Source organism: Chaetura pelagica, unplaced genomic scaffold (assembly GCF_000747805.2).
Source record: "Chaetura pelagica isolate M959 unplaced genomic scaffold, ChaPel_1.0 scaffold806, whole genome shotgun sequence".
NCBI classification, from domain to species: Eukaryota; Metazoa; Chordata; class Aves; order Apodiformes; family Apodidae; genus Chaetura; species Chaetura pelagica.
Genome location: NW_009953598.1, coordinates 627,494 through 643,710, shown reverse-complemented (window position 1 = coordinate 643,710; position 16,217 = coordinate 627,494). Strand labels below are relative to the sequence as shown.

The window sequence follows — 16,217 nt, the reverse complement described above, 5'->3', positions numbered from 1 at the left end:
GCGGTGCGGCCGCTCCCCGCCCGGGAGCCCGCGGCGGTGTCACTGCTGTGCCCGGAGCTTCGGCCTCCCCGCTGCTGGGAAGCAGCGTTGTTAGGGAGGGATGGTTTGAAACATCTGCCAAAATGTAGGAATACGTTGAAGGAAGGAATGTTTGCTAGAGAGACGGTGCCCGCCGGGACCATCAGGGTCTCCTGCCCTCCTCAGGCTGTGCCCCCCCGGTGCTCCCTGTTCCGGCCGCTCCGTCTGTGTCACCGAGGTTGGGTGGTTTGTTTTATTTCAGAATAAACTCTTCTGAGACAAAAAAACCCGCAACGTTTCACGTGTGGTGTAAAGCGATGTTAACCAGGTAACGGAGACCTGCTTGGAGGGGCAGCCCCGGGGGCTGCGGGTGTGTGTGTGTATGTGTGCGCGTGTGCGTGTGTGTGTGTGTGTGTGTGCGCGCGCGCGCGCGTGTGTGTGTGTGTGTGCGTTTGTGTGTGTGCGCGCGCGTGTGCGCGCGTGTGTGTGTGTGCGCGCGGGTGTGTGTGTGTGTGTGTGTGTGTGTGCGCGCGCTCCCTCTGCTCGACAGCTGCGGGGCGGGAGAATCTGCCGGTTCTGCCAGTCGGCTGTGCTGCTCTTTAGGCTACAAACGTGAGAAGTGTTAGAAGATGAAACCGCTTTCCTTTTTAGTTGGCAGGATATAGCCGAGATCAAACGCTGCTGTGCTCAGCTGTGGTCATAGGTGTTTGTCCGTACCCTGAAGAGCTTAAATGTGAGTTTTTATGCCAAAGAATAAATACAAGAAAATGAGCTGCTGTCCCTCTTGTACACCCAGCACGCTTGGGCTCAGAGAAGTGCAGTGACAGCTTTAACCTCTTGCAGTCTATCTGTGGCTTACCCTGGCACTGAAACTTTAACCACTGCCTGTCTGTTTAACCGTGGGATTATCTCCCACGTTCCATACCTCTTGTTAGGTGGCATTGAGCCTTATTCCTGTTTCTGAGACCAGAGACAGTTTTTAAAAGTTTGTTTTCAGAACATGGCCTTGAATGCAATATTTATAAATACGTTGTGAACTTCGTGAGTAGGGAAGGAAGGGCTGTCTGTGTCTGGTGATTGTTATGTGCAACAGAAGGTATTTTTCTGTACTTTATCTCTACTGCAGGATAGCTGCTTAGCACAAGCTGATTTGCCCTGTACAGCTGTTGTGTACTTCAGAGTAACTGTGGCTGGCACGGAGTGAACATGTGCATCTGATTCCAAAATCTGTTTGGGAAAATAGATTATACCCACTGTTTGCCTTTGATTGTAATGAAGGAGGGAAAACATAACATATAAGCGTGTTAATAGAGAGACTTCATGTGATACTCAACTGTGTTTAGGTGCAAAAGCAGAGAATTGTAGTGTTTGTGTAGAGCTTTTTTATGTGTAGGCCACATTGCAGTTCTCTAGTCCTTTATACATTTGTTTTGTGTAGCTAAAATTACTCAATTAGCAGTGTTTTCAGTAAAGTGATGATTTTAAGCTTTCGGTTCCTTCTTATCACACAAGCAGTACAAGTGTTTTTGGTCTCTAAACTAATCAGGGTTAAACCAATTTGTGTGTGATGTCAACAAATTACAGTTTATTAATACATTTTTAATTGTACAAGGGGGAATGAGAGAACATATATAGAGAACAAAACTTAATTTCATTTTTTTACAACTTTGCCATCAGAGAAGATTGAAATAAGATTGTATATAAATTTTATGAAGAGTGAAAACTCTAACTGACAGCAGGTTTTTAAAATTTGATGGTATATTACAAGAAATAATTCCTCCCAGTGTTTTCTGTGGGGAGATAAAACCCCTCTAACTCTGCCTTTCTTTTTTTTTTCTTTCTGTTTTAAAATTAAGTGTAAATTATAAAACATGCATCAGGTTGCAGATAGGGTTGTTGTAGAGGAAGGAGTGATAGTCTTTTTCTGGATAATAAAAATTTCCATAATTCCATAGTTTGTAAGGAATTACTGTGTTTTGAACTGGAAGGGTAAGTGATGGAAACTAAGGGACAGAGGTGAATTGTAGGAGTGACAAAGGGGACTTAAAAACCAAAATATGTGAAATTCATGAGGCGGTAGCTGGGGAGTGGTAGAATTTGAGACTAGACAGAGGAAGATTTGTACGTGTGAGACTCAGGACAAAGACTGGATTTTATTTTATTAGAAAAAAAAGAGAAAGAAAGAAAGAAAAAAAAAAAGACCACTAGCTAGTAAAATTACTAAACTGGCCAAGCAGCATGTTTAGAACGGCAAACAAGAGACTTTAGCAGTGGGTTCTCTTTTAATGTAGGTGACTGTAAGGTAGAAGGTAATAAATGCTGAAGGAAAAGGCAGGAGACCCAGAATACAGTGTGAGAAATAGATGGTGTGTGAAAGTATTGTAAAAGAATGATGATGCACTGAGGTTATCTGTTGACTTAGTAAAAAAACTCCGAAAGGCACTCTTAATTCAAAAATAGTTTGGACACATTAATGAGCTAATCCTTGTGATATTTTTATGAAATAGGGGTCATGACAGGTAGTAAACACCAGAGTAGAGTGAAATTAATTTCTAAGCTCACAATTAAAAATATTTAATAACTGCTGCCAGCTTATTTACTGCCAGTTTTTGTAACATAAATAAAATATGGGTCTAGTAACCAATCTTTATTCCTGCAGTCTTGTCTAACCTGGTGGGCTTGAATGGGTAATGTCATGCAAGTAATCCCTCTGGATTTAGTGGAATTGTATGTTGACACCAAGTGTTGCAGGGCCAGGAGCCAGCATGCGGAATCCTCTTGCACATTAACAATCTGAAAAATCCAAACATCGGAGCTTTTCACAGTAATGGAGATACTAAATTGGAGCAGCAATAGTTTTTATAATTTAGTTGATACACACTGTAAGTAATGTGTGAAGCTGACAAATACCATTTTCCATCCTTAGAGAAATGAAAGAGGCATGGTAGGACGTCACACAAATGGCAGTAGGAATACTTTACAGTGTAGCTTTCAGCATTTAGAAATGTTTCTAACTTCAGTTGGCATATTTCTGTTTTTCATTTCTCTAAGGAAGTTGTGACTGCTGAAGCTCAAGAAAATCTTTAGCTTTACAGGCTTAAACAACTGTAGAACACTTTCTTTACAGAAATCCAAGATCTTTTACAGAAATCCAAGATCTTCGTCTGCAGATGCTTTTGGCAGGTTCTAAACTATCACGTTAATTGGACTTGCTTGTGGCAAAATAAAATTTAAGAAGTGAAGGTTTCTTTCCTGCACTTCAAAGTCATCCATGAGGAGAACAGCTGCAAAATGTTCTTGTCAAGGCTGTCACTCCACAATGAGAAAAGTTACTGGATTTAGTTAAATTTTAAAATATTTCTACATATCTCAGGGTCACACCAGTTTTTTCTAATGATCCTATTATGTTATTGCTATGATGAGCTGTGACTGTATTTTTTTCTTGAAGAAGGCAAACCATCTATGTTTCCACTATTCTTGGAAAGATAACAGAGTTGTCACCTAAGTATATTTACAGTGTCGCTCATCAGCATGAAATTGTTTGCTTAGCCATAAAAGCAAACATGGGCATATGGTGCTTTTTCCTGTTTGCTCTTAATCTTTCCAAATTCAGTTGCCATGTGAATATTTTCCTATATCTGTCAAACTGGTATTTCATTTTTGCCTTGCCTCTTTCTTCCCACACGATTCTTTTTTTTTTTGTTATTTGATTATATAGCATGTGCAGCTCTGCCTGAATTATTTCTCAACCATGTTTTTCTTGGGGTGTGGGGCATGAAGGAGTTGAGCATAAATACTAGTTTGACACTTTGACCTTACAGCACTAACACAGTGAATATCCCATCTTCTAAGCACTGGGAGGATTGGGGGTGTAGTTAGCAGACAGATGAAGAAATAACACTGCATGGGTTGTTCAGTGTCAGAGCCCTTACAATTCTTTCACTACCAGATGAGAAGAATACTGAAGCTGAACTCAACTTTGATGAAGTCACAGGTGCAAGAAAAAGTGGTTATCCCATATTTAGTGGTTACCATACATCTTTAGATACTGGCTGAACCTAAGAAACAAGCTTATTCTTAATAAAAAGGTTCTTCTAAAAATGCCTTACATTCACTATAAAAGTTTAACTTGCTTTTCTTTGTACAAAACAGAAACTGAAAATTTCTGTACCCCTACTTGCTAAATGGTGGCTTTCTGTTAACTGTTCACTCTTCATAAATAAGTTAATGACATGTCTTTTGCCTTTCAGGTTTCTTTATGTGGTCAAGCAGATGCATTTATATTAGCCTTAAAATCGCTGATGCCAATGCTTGCTATGGCATCTGTGGCTTCACCGGTTGTATTTAAGGAGTTTTGTCCCTTGTATTATCTTCTCAATGCCATTCCTACCAAGATCCAAAAAGGCTTTCGCTCTATTGTGGTGTACCTCACAGCACTGGATACCAATGGAGACTACATTGCTGTGGGGAGCAGCATTGGAATGCTTTATCTCTACTGCAGGCATTTAAACCAGATGAAAAAATACAATTTTGAGGTAAATGCAGACTTCAACTCTTGTCTCTTCTAGTGAAGCTGAGTTGCTCAGAATCGAGCTGCTGTTCGTCATTAACTTTGAGAGTTTTATGTATGGTTTCTTTCAACAGGGGAAGTGTGAATCTATTACTTTTGTAAAGCTGTTGAGTTGTTTCGATGATCTTGTTGCTGTTGGTACAGCCTCAGGTCGGGTTGCAGTTTTTCAGCTTGTCTCTTCATTACCTGGAAGAAACAAACAGGTAAATCTTTGCATTTGACTGAACTTCTGTGAAGTTTAATTTGGTGAATCCTAGTATACTGTTACCGTGATTCATTATGATAGTGAAAACTAGAGAATTTTGCCTGATGAAGTATCTGTAAATGTTTTAGGCTTCATACATTAAGCTTATGAAAGCAATAATATTAAAGCATGCTTTTCATTACAAAAGATACATTTAACCAAAAACGCTTTTGAGAAATTCTTCATTTGTAATAACTGGCTGAGCTATTTGGTGTTTGTGGGCTTTTTATTGTTTGTTTCGGCTTTTTTGTGCTAAATAAAAATTAGAATGACCTACACTTTTGTACTTGATCTCTGGTTTGTCAGTCAGAGTCACTGAACTTTGTCTCACCATTTTCTCTTCCCCTCCTTGTAACATACTTCTATTGCTCCACAGCTTCGGAGATTTGTTGTTGCTGGTATCCACAAAAGTAGCATTACAGCTTTAGCTTGGAGTCCCAATGGAATGAAACTGTTCTCTGGAGATGACAAAGGGAAGATTGTCTACTCTGCCCTCGACCTAGACCAGGTGGGCATTTATTAGAGAGACCTTACCTCCCCTTTACAATTTTCTGGAAGAATACTTGTGTGTTTAAATATTTAGCAGTTAGTTATTTACTTAGTATCATTTATGTAGTTGCACTGCCTTATTGTTATGCATTTGTTTGGCCTAGTCTGCACCCACCCAGCAAGACATCCATTGGATATCCTTCGTGACTACCTTATCTTTTCTGAAAAAATATCTATATACTTTTCAAATAATATTACTACATTTCTGTCTCAAATAACTATCATATCTTCCTTCAGCTTTCAACCAGTATTTTCTCTTTGTGTGCAAAGGGCATTTTTGAGAGATGTGATGCTGCTGATTCACTATATATTTGAGGAAGTACTTTTTTCAGAATTGTGCAGTGTCTCATTCTAGGGTATAGAACAAAAGTAATATTTGGGTTCTGCTGAGTGACTAGCATGTCAAGGGGTAAATGGAATAGGGTAAATGGAATTTTTCTAATTTCTTGTCAATTAATACAGATGTGGGAGGTCAACAGAATAAACACTTAACTTGAATTTCTGTATGGGAGAAAAGTTTAAACAACAGCCATCCTGATTTACTTTGTTTGGCTTGGTGAAAAGGTTTAACATCTGTAGATGTGACACTTGTCTTAGTGTTGTATGACCTGGCAATGGAAAAGTAGGAAGAAAGCATGTCCTGAAGTTGTTGTTGCTTCCAAGTGAAACACATTATGAAATTCAGTTTCTCTTGGAATATTAGCTAGAGTGCTACTGTGGTACGCACAATCTAACCCCTCTTGTCTGCATAAAGGAACTCCCATGTTCATTAAGTGAACTTCATGCAACAGTGGTTCAAAATCCTTTGTTTGTTTGCTTATTTTCTTAGGCTCGTTGATTTCCTTCAGATGTTAGCAATTGCCTTGTATATGTGGAAAGGTTGATTCTTGTTAATTGCATGTATTTTTAAAAGGGTGTTTGCAACTCCAGCCTTGTATTGGAAGAGCCATCTTCGATTGTCCAGTTGGATTACAACCAGAAAGTGCTCCTTGTCTCCACTTTACAACGAACCTTACTTTTTTACACAGAAGAGAAGTCTGTCAAGCAAGTTGGAACACAGCCCAGAAAAAAGTAACCCTCATAAAATCTTGATGCAGGCACATCTATAAATTCTAGCTTTTCAGAGTGGATTACAGAAGGAGTGATCTCAGCAGTGAAATTAATACAACACAACAGTCTGCTCATTAGAGTTAGTTACAGTAGCTATGTGTGCTCGAACTTGAAAGGACAATTCTGTGTACTTAGAAAGTACATGGCTGCAAATATGTTACAATTATATTTTCAGGGAACTATTATACAAAGTTATTTAAGATGTTTTCTCATTGTTAAAACTTAAGTAACTGCTGAACTCCCTCTGCAGTCCCTCTTGGTTTACTGTGACTTGGCATGAGCAGGCAATGTAATCAGGTCCATCTAATGGGGTGATGTAATATCTGATGCAAAAAGCAAGTGAGCATCCCAATTCTTATACACTGAAGTGAATTAAAAGGAAAAATATATAGCAAGCACTTAAAATTGACTTGAAGGCTAGGAACTTCTTGTATGACCTTCTGGTATCTTGTATTGTGTAATCTTTCAGAGGCAGAGGAAGAGGGAACACAGACTTAGAACAGCATGACTGACTGTATCTGGAAGCAGAGGAAAATTACTCTTGGAAGAAAATTTATAATGTGTCTTTCAGGCATATGAATAGTAAGAGGAGTACCAAGGACCATCTTATGTAGAGAGGTTTTTCCTGAATGGTAGTAGTGGTGCTTTTATGCATGAGAGGTGAAGATTTTAACAGTTGAGGTCTGTTCTTTGCTTCTTGTAAGTAGAGGTTGTCAGTTTTTTGGCATTGGTTTGTAGTGTGTTGTGTGTTTTATATTAATTCTGGGAGAAGGATGACTGCATAGCAGGATCTTTCTGAGATGGACTGTATTGGATTTGCTTGGCAAGGTTTTGGTAGCAGAGGGGCTACAGGAGTATCTTCTTTGAGAAGCTGCTAGAAGCTTCCCCTGTGTCTGGTAGAGCTAGTGCCAGCTGGCTCCAAAAGGGGCCCACCACTGGCCAGTGCAAGCCCATCAGTGGCAGTGGCAACTGAGGGAAAACTGTTGTTAGTTAGAAGCACTATTCTTCTCTGACTGTAACAAAATTTGTACTTCAGACATTTGACTGAATTCTTTAATTAGAGACTAAAATTTTTATGTTTTATAACTTAAGGTTGTGAATTTGTGCTGTTAGTTTTTAAAATTGTTTCTAAGTTGAGTGTATAGCTTTTAAAATAAAATATTCTTTTGCATTTTAGCTCTGGCAAATTTGGAGCATGTTTTATACCTGGCCTGTGTAAGCAGAGTGATCTGACATTGTTTGCTGCCAGACCCGGCCTTCGTCTCTGGAAGTCTGATGTTCATGGAACTGTTCAGGCCACATTTATACTGAAAGATGCATTTGCTGGAGGAATAAAACCTTTTGAACTGTATCCTCGTTTGGAACCCCCTGACAGGGGAAGTTACAGCTCTCCAGAGAAACACCTTGGGCTTGTTTCATGCTTTTTCCGAGACGGATGGGTGCTGACCTGGAATGAATACAGCATTTACTTGCTAGACACTGTGAACCAGGTAGATTAATCTTGGGGGTGCAAGTTTTGTTTTTCATTGTTTTTGTTCATGCTATTCCCTTGCACTCTCTTTGGGTTATCCATTGCACTTCTATGATTTAAATCCATACTTAAACCTAACAAAGAAGACTTTATTCCCTCTTTCTTTATTCTGTAGTCTTTATTCTGTAGCTGTATATGTTGACTAAATTCCAGTGAACGCTTTTGTTAGGAGCACCATCTTGTCCAAACAGTGTGTTAAGCTGATGCAAATAAGTTCTTTCTGTGTTGACTCTTTATAGGCTTTGATTGGTGGCTTGGAAGGATGTGGTGATATTGTATCTGTGTCCTGTACCAACAATGAGATTTTTCTCTTAAAGGGAGATAGAGACATAATAAGAATTTCAAGTAGACCTGAAGGACTGTCATCAACAGGTTTGTATATAGATTAGCAAACTATGTGTGCCTTATCACACATGGTGCCTCTCATACTTTATTAATATTAAAAAAAACCCAAAACCAACAAACTAAACCAAATCCCACACAAAAACCTCTAGGTTATTCCAAAAATTTACTAGATTCTGTAGAGTTACTTTCCTGTTTCTGTGGATCATAATTAGAGATCTCATTTATCTGGTGATCTGAGCTTTGTTCTGGCTGCTGAGAGAATGAAGGCATTAAGAAATTAATTATGGTTCCCTTTCTTTGAGAGTGGTTCAGCATTGTCCTAGCCAGGTGTCTCTAATCTGTGCATTTGAGACCTTATTCTGAAGCAAACTGGATCCCTGATCATGGATCTCATTACTGTTTAGTCTCAATTGACTGTGTTGGAGATAGCTGAACATGCTGATTCTGTGCCACCTGTCACCCCTCACATGCCAGAGGAAATGTCATCCTTCCCAGCAATGAAAAAGAAAGAACTGGCAAAACATCCAAAGAGCACTCACCAAAATCATAGAATCATTCTATGATTCTATGATTAAAAAAAAGAATTTAAGAGTTTATTTTCTTATTTGTTGCCATCTCAGTTCAGCATCTATGTTGCTAGAACTCTCTAAAAGGGATTAATAATACTTCCTTAATGATGGTGCTGGGTGATTTCTCAATCATAAGGATTGTAAACATCACTATCTAGAATATTACATTCGCTTATGCATCTACACTAATCCATCTTAGCTTTCTATTAGCAAAATGCTAATAAATATGCTAGGAAGTCTCTGAAGTCTCACCAAATGCTAGAGAACTTAACTTTCTTATCATTGCATATTAGTCACGTAAGCAGTTTTTTACTCACAAACTTTGAGGTGGCGTTTATTTTAATCTTCCAAATACAGTTTGAAAGAATCCTTCTTGGAATATACTTTCTACTAATTATCACAGTGGTTTATGTGGTAAATTTCCTTGATTTTTTCAAGATAGTGAGTGTTTGAATGGAGAAGTTGATCACATGGGATGGCACTTTAGTCTGTGATAACAGTTGGGTCTCCCAAGCTAAAGACCTGTACGATTCTTGATATATAAACATAAAAATTCAGAATTTTGCTAATAGAAGTTGGTACAGGCTTTGGCAGATTGATTTTACTAAAATGATTTAATCAAGTTTTACTTAAATTGTGTGCATATATGTATATTTGAAATGTTGTGAACTTAGAATATTTTTCCATTGTATAAAGCATCTTTTCTGTTGGTACCCTCTAAGAACTAGTATTTATGACACAATAAAAGTATAAATACTTCTCTTTTTCTTTTGGTCTGTTTCAGATGTGAATTCAAAATTGCCAAATCCTTTAACAGATATGAGTCCTAAATTGCTGACCCCAGTATCAGCAGGAGCTGCACATGTATCATCTAGTCCTTCAGTGGAAGCAGATAAAAAACCAGTTACTTCCCCTTCAGTTACTGGTGATAAAAGTGACTCTTCCTCTTTAGTGAAAGATGATCTGGAAACTCCAACACTATCAGAGAAAAGTTTTGATAAAGTAGGAGACTTGAGTGATGAAACAAGAAAAAGGGGCTGCTCTGCTGCAAGTGAATCGAGAAGCAGGAGCAGCTCCATCAATTCTGTGGGCAGTGGCTCTAGTTTTATGATATGTGCAGACCAACATTCAGAAGCTCAGAGAGAAGGCCAACATTCTTCACAACGGTTCAGCACAATCAGCTCTGAAGATTTTGTTTAAGAACTCATTGTAAAGCCAATTAAAGTGAAAAAGAAAAAAAAGAAAAAGCAAGGTAAATCTCATAGAACTTCTCCTGTTACTGCTCATTGTTAGAACATGTCAGTTATGATGTTTCACAGAAGAGTATGTTTGACGTGCCTTGTTTATACTGCATTGCCATGCTTTTGAGGTATCTGAGTGGTTGTGGTAGGCCATTTCTGTTTAAGATTAAAGCCTGTTTTGAAAGTGATAAATTGATTAAGTTTTTTTAGATCTTTAGGTTTATTCTTTCGACTTTCTTTTGCTTTATGTAAACATGCTAAAGGTTCTCTTGTATGGTTCAGTGGTAACATGGTGGCCTCTGCTTCCAATTTTATGTTGGAACTGTGTAATATCTATTAATCCTGTTTAGAATATTTGACAGGGTCTTTCTTAGCAATGCTTTTTAGTTTGTTAAAATAGTGTGCATGCTTGATTATTCTAATTGTTTACTACACTGGTGTTAAAACTTTAAAATACTTGGTGTTTTTTTGCCCAAATATGTATCAGTTAGTGTTGAAGTTGAAAAAAACCAGTATGTCAAAATTTAACTCTATTCTTCGCCCAGTGATAAAAATAATTTCTTATTTTGCATTGAAATGTAATATATTTTATTAATATTGTTTTCCCTTCTCCCTTTTTTTGATTGTTTTGTGAGAACAGAAAATGGGACCAGGAAAAACCAGAGCTCTCTGGAAGGTACACCGATTTATGAGCGTCAGCTTTCTGGTGATAGCCCACATTCATTGAATGCAGACTCCTTTTCTGTGACTTCCAGCCTGATGAGTGGCAGCATTGATCATTTGAGCACTGGATCTCCTGATCAGGAGAGCATGTTCAGTGTGGAGTCCCATACGATCTTGCAAGAAGATAATGATTCGGAAAACTTCAGTGTCCTACAGTCTCCTGAGTCTGCAACTGTACTAATTAATGAAGACAATGGAGATATGGTTGATTTACAGAAGCTTCCAAACAGTGACAGTGGCATGGGTACTTCAACTGTTACAGATACTCTGACATCTGTCTCTCCTCTAATTCTCACAGAAGACTTGACCAGCGGTGTTGATGGTGAATATAATGGTAGTGTGGTTTCTGCAAGCAGTGAGTGCTGCCCTGCAAAGCTGAGCCAAGAGGAGGAGCAGGATTTTCCTACATTGTGTGAAATAGACGAAAATTTAGACAAAATGAACCTGCAGGATACTGAAAAATATTTTGAAGAGCCAGACCTTGCAGACCAAATGTTTTTGGAAGGTGACAGTGGACTTGGTGTTCAGACATCACTGACACCAAAGGGAAGTGATGAAGCTGGTGGGGAAGACCAACAGCAGCTCTCCTCTCTAATACACAGCGCTCTGTCAGATCCTTCTGTGCTCCACTTTGACATTTGCTCAGATAACACTTCCATTTCTGGATGGAATTTTCAAAGTGCAATCAAAGCTAAATCTAGTACTAGCACTGCTGAATGGGTAACAGACACTCATGAAAGTAAGCCGGAGAAATCTGCCTCAAGTGATGAAGAGGATATTTATGGCCATGGATTACCGTATTCATCCTCGGAGACTAGTATGCCTGAAGTTGGTGCAGGGCCTGGTTCCCAGGATGCGGCCAAGATAAGCCTAGATGAAATGGTGCTGTTAAAATCTGATCAGGTATATGTTTTAAATATAGTTGAAATACATAATTGCAGCATTTCAAAAGAAACATTCATGTAGTTACTAACCTTTGCCTCTTTAGGAAAGCAGGTTTCTTTCTTACTTGATTTGAGTAAACAAGTAAAGCATAAAGCCAAACAGCAGCATGTGTTGTAACTCCTGTGAAATGTGATGTATCCAACTTCTGAATGGTTGATGTGTGCTTACAATGTGAAGGAGCTGCACTGGCTGTATTATTTCCAGCTCAACAAAAATGCTGTCACAGAGCCATCCATTGAAGAGTGAACAGTAAAACCGAGTCATGCTCAAAGACTGCTCCTCGTTTGGGTCTCCAGTATCGCAGATTCTTCACAATCCTGTTCCAAACTTCAGCTGACTTAATGGGGAATTAATGCTAATTATCTCATATGGTTGGCCTCTGGTTAAATATTATTTTACCTGTAAATACTTAGAAGGAAGTCTAGTCTTTCTTTGTGTTGTATGCAACAGTTAATACTATTTAAAATGTTGACATTTTCTCCTTTTCTATTACTCCTCTTTCCTTCATTGTTTTTTTGCGGGTGAACATTTCCAGAAATAGTCATTCTCATATAGACTATAGAAAAGAAATATTAACATTAATTGTAAAATCTGAAAAATTGCCAAAATCTCTGGGTGGTGTAGGAGAAGTCTCAAGAAGGAAATACAGTTCTTCTAGGATGGGAGGGTTTTTTAAAGTTTGTTTTAAAATTTGTGACAATCTTGTATTGGCATCAGCCAAATGTTTGTTGATAAAGGTTGAGTTATAAGGAGATGGTATTCTATTTAGTAACAACTGTAGTCCAAATTATAGAAGACTACTAGTTTTAGGTAATTATATTCTTGCATTCTGGAATGTTTCAAAAGGCTCCAGAGATGCTTACATTATGGGTCATGTATGCAATGCTTAGGTTCACCTCATGCAGTCTGTCCGAATGTAAGGTATCAGTTTGTCAACCACATTTCTGCAATACATGGCTCCTGTATGATGCAGAGTGTAATGGAGTTGGGTATTTAGCTCTCTCTGCACTCCAGCTGACTTGTTCCCTTTGCTCATCACTTCATAGGCAAGAAATAATTTCCTGAACTGCAGATATACTGTACATTTTTGTATTCCTTTTTTGCATCTACCATTTCCTTCAAGTATGTTTTCTTTAATGAAATAAGAGAAGATTTTCCCACTTTTTTGGAGGTAGATGACAATGCAGGGGGTTTGTGCTTCGTTTGGGTGTTTTTTGTGCTAAAACTTCTGTTCTGGCAGTCTTACTTTGCAGTACATACTGTAGAACATGGATAGTTGTAGCTTTACTTTATAAGGCAAATTTATTCTTTGATTAAGGCACTTAAGAACCTTAAGTTTAGCTTTTTGATTGAAATATGAGAGCTGCTGTGCTTATATTGCCATCTGCTTGTGCAGATTGAATATACCTGACACTGTTCTGACTCTACAGTTTTTAGTTTGCAGAGAGCTGGATGGGATACTCTGGCCCTGGTTACGGCATCCTGAGCCTGGTTGTCTCAGAGAAGTACATCTGGTGCCTGGACTACCGGGGCAGCCTGTACTGCAGTGCACTCCCCGCAGCAGGGCTGCGGTGGCAGAAGTTTGAAGATGGTGTCCAGCAAGTGGCAGTTTCCCCCTCGGGTAGGTTGGCTTCTGCTTTACTGTATCTTCATAAATACACAAGTCTATGTAGGTTTTATATTTTCCTTTTTTATTTTTTTATTTATTTTATTGTATTGTATTTCTTTTTATTTCTTTAATTCTGAGAAACTCATCATTTTTATGAGTTTACAAATGCTGTTCAGTGCGTATGTAATTTCCACAGAGGCAGTTTATTTACTTTTTTTTTAATACAGTATTTTAATAAAGTTGGTGTTTGGAACTTGTTTCATGTAGAAGTAGTGTGGTTTGTATTTTATTATCTTTTTTTAAGTCATATTGAGTGATATGACTGCATCTTTATTACCTCTGCATACCATGTTCTAGTTTAGGTCATGGAACCACTGAGTCATAGAACAGTTTAGGTTGGAAGGGACCTTCAAGATCATCTAGTTTCAACCCTTCTGCATGGGCAGGGATACCTCCCACTAGACCAGGTTGCCCCAAGCCCCATCCAACCTGGCCTTGAACACCTCCAGGGATGGGACTTTTACAACATGGTGTCCAGCAAGTGGCAGTTTCCCCCTCGGGTAGGTTGGCTTCTGCTTTACTGTATCTTCATAAATACACAAGTCTATGTAGGTTTTATATTTTCCTTTTTTATTTTTTTATTTATTTTATTGTATTGTATTTCTTTTTATTTCTTTAATTCTGAGAAACTCATCATTTTTATGAGTTTACAAATGCTGTTCAGTGCGTATGTAATTTCCACAGAGGCAGTTTATTTACTTTTTTTTTAATACAGTATTTTAATAAAGTTGGTGTTTGGAACTTGTTTCATGTAGAAGTAGTGTGGTTTGTATTTTATTATCTTTTTTTAAGTCATATTGAGTGATATGACTGCATCTTTATTACCTCTGCATACCATGTTCTAGTTTAGGTCATGGAACCACTGAGTCATAGAACAGTTTAGGTTGGAAGGGACCTTCAAGATCATCTAGTTTCAACCCTTCTGCATGGGCAGGGATACCTCCCACTAGACCAGGTTGCCCCAAGCCCCATCCAACCTGGCCTTGAACACCTCCAGGGATGGGACTTTTACAACTTCCCTGGGCAACCTGTTCCAGTGTCTCACCATCCTCATAGTGAAGGGTTTATTAGTGGTTGTCTGTCTCACAGGTTGACAGTGCATTTTGGGAAGTTTCCAACATTAAGCTGTCTGATTAAAGTGAATTTCAGAAGCAGCAGTTCAGTGATAGGCAGAGATTAATGAAAAGGGCCTTCTCTGTACAAAACCTTGGTTTATTATACAGAACTGCTTATGATTCCCCCATTTAAATTTCCTTTAGTTGTAAATGTAGAATTGTTTTTTGTATATGGGTTAGTTTGTTGTTTGTTTTTTGGTTGTTTTTTTTTTATAAATGGAAACATACATGTATCTAGTATCCACAGTTTCCCATGGATATATTAACCTAAGAGCATGTTAACCACAAACATCAGTGTGCAATCAAACACTACTTTGTGGAATTATTCAAAGTAAGTTACTGTGACAGTGTACAGTTCTAGTATGAATCAGCAAGGATGTCAGCTTGCTAATTCATAGGAGGCAAAGTTGTCAAGATGGATTTGTGCAGTTGCATTTTTGAGTTTTGTCTGCTCATAACACTCTGTAGCAAGCAGGTAGTAGCACTGCCCACTGCAGGGTGGGACAACACACCTTTTCAGGTGTTTGTCACTCATAACTGGCCCACAAAAGTTACAACTTACCTTATGAATATTACTAATACTTGTAAAAGGCAAAAGCACTATAGCTAACCCCTTTTCTTTTATGTACTGAGGATGTACCAGACTAGTACAGAAGCAAGCCACAAGCTTTAGCCTCTTAATAGTAGGCTTATTTGGCCCTGACATGGAAGTTTTTTTGTTAGCTTTCAGTATATAACTAGGGAGAAATTACTTGCATTTGAACATTTAAAAATCCCATGTACTCAAATGGTAAATGCATTTCAGCAATTCCTAGAGAAGCTGGTCACCCTTCTGGTCTTGCTTTTTAAAAAAATAATAAGCTTTTTAAAATCTTGCATTTTTGTTTAATGCTACTGATTTGCATTTTCCCTCACATTAGTTTAGGAGTAGGTAGGACAGATCAGCTGACTCTCCTACAGTAATTGCCAAGTGATATTATGTTCTTTTTTAACTCCTCAGGGTCTCTTCTCTGGAAGATTGAACAGAAGACTAACAAAGCATTTGCTTGTGGAAAAGTAACTATAAAAGGAAAACGCCACTGGTATGAGGCTTTACCCCAGGCTGTATTTGTAGCTTTAAGTGATGACACTGCCTGGATTATCAGAACAAATGGAGATCTGTATCTGCAAACAGGTACCTGAATAAATTTCAGGCTCTTTGTTTTTTTGCAGGCTAAGATTATTGGAGTCTATGGAGTGATTACAATTTGTTTTAAACTTTTATTCACAACCAGGACATAGGGAAACCTTTTTATCATGAGAAATTGTTGGAAGCAGGTGTGAGATTCTATCTAATTAGTAGGCTGGAAAAGCCAGTTCATACCTGCTTATTTTTTGTGCCATGTGGAGCACACACCGTAAAGAGAGTTTATGACATGGGAAGGATACGGGGTGGATGCAGATAAACAGAAAAGGACTGCAGAAAATATTCAAAATGTATCCTTGCCTTGAAAATGGTATGGTGCACTGAAACTGAGGCTTAAGTGGGTTTTCTTTCCTTCCTTTAAGGGTTTTCACAAAGTTTTAAGAACTTTGAAAGGTGATGAGT

At 38.4% G+C, this 16,217-nt stretch overlaps 2 protein-coding genes across 2 annotated transcripts in view; one reads left to right on the top strand and one right to left on the bottom strand.

The window, feature by feature from the left end:
• CINP (cyclin-dependent kinase 2 interacting protein) overlaps positions 1 to 182 on the bottom strand; it is a 7,098-nt gene extending 6,916 nt beyond the window's left edge. The window contains exon 1 of the mRNA XM_009999809.1: positions 135 to 182. Coding sequence (XP_009998111.1) covers positions 135 to 182 — 48 coding nt within the window. The remainder of the gene's footprint in view (positions 1 to 134) is intronic.
• Positions 183 to 4,319: 4,137 nt separating this feature from the next.
• Positions 4,320 to 16,217, top strand: part of TECPR2 (tectonin beta-propeller repeat containing 2) — a 42,075-nt gene continuing 30,177 nt past the window's right edge. Inside the window, 10 exon segments of the mRNA XM_009999804.1 lie at positions 4,320 to 4,553; positions 4,663 to 4,791; positions 5,209 to 5,340; positions 6,295 to 6,452; positions 7,669 to 7,981; positions 8,262 to 8,394; positions 9,721 to 10,188; positions 10,818 to 11,803; positions 13,283 to 13,466; positions 15,630 to 15,803. Coding sequence (XP_009998106.1) covers positions 4,320 to 4,553; positions 4,663 to 4,791; positions 5,209 to 5,340; positions 6,295 to 6,452; positions 7,669 to 7,981; positions 8,262 to 8,394; positions 9,721 to 10,188; positions 10,818 to 11,803; positions 13,283 to 13,466; positions 15,630 to 15,803 — 2,911 coding nt within the window.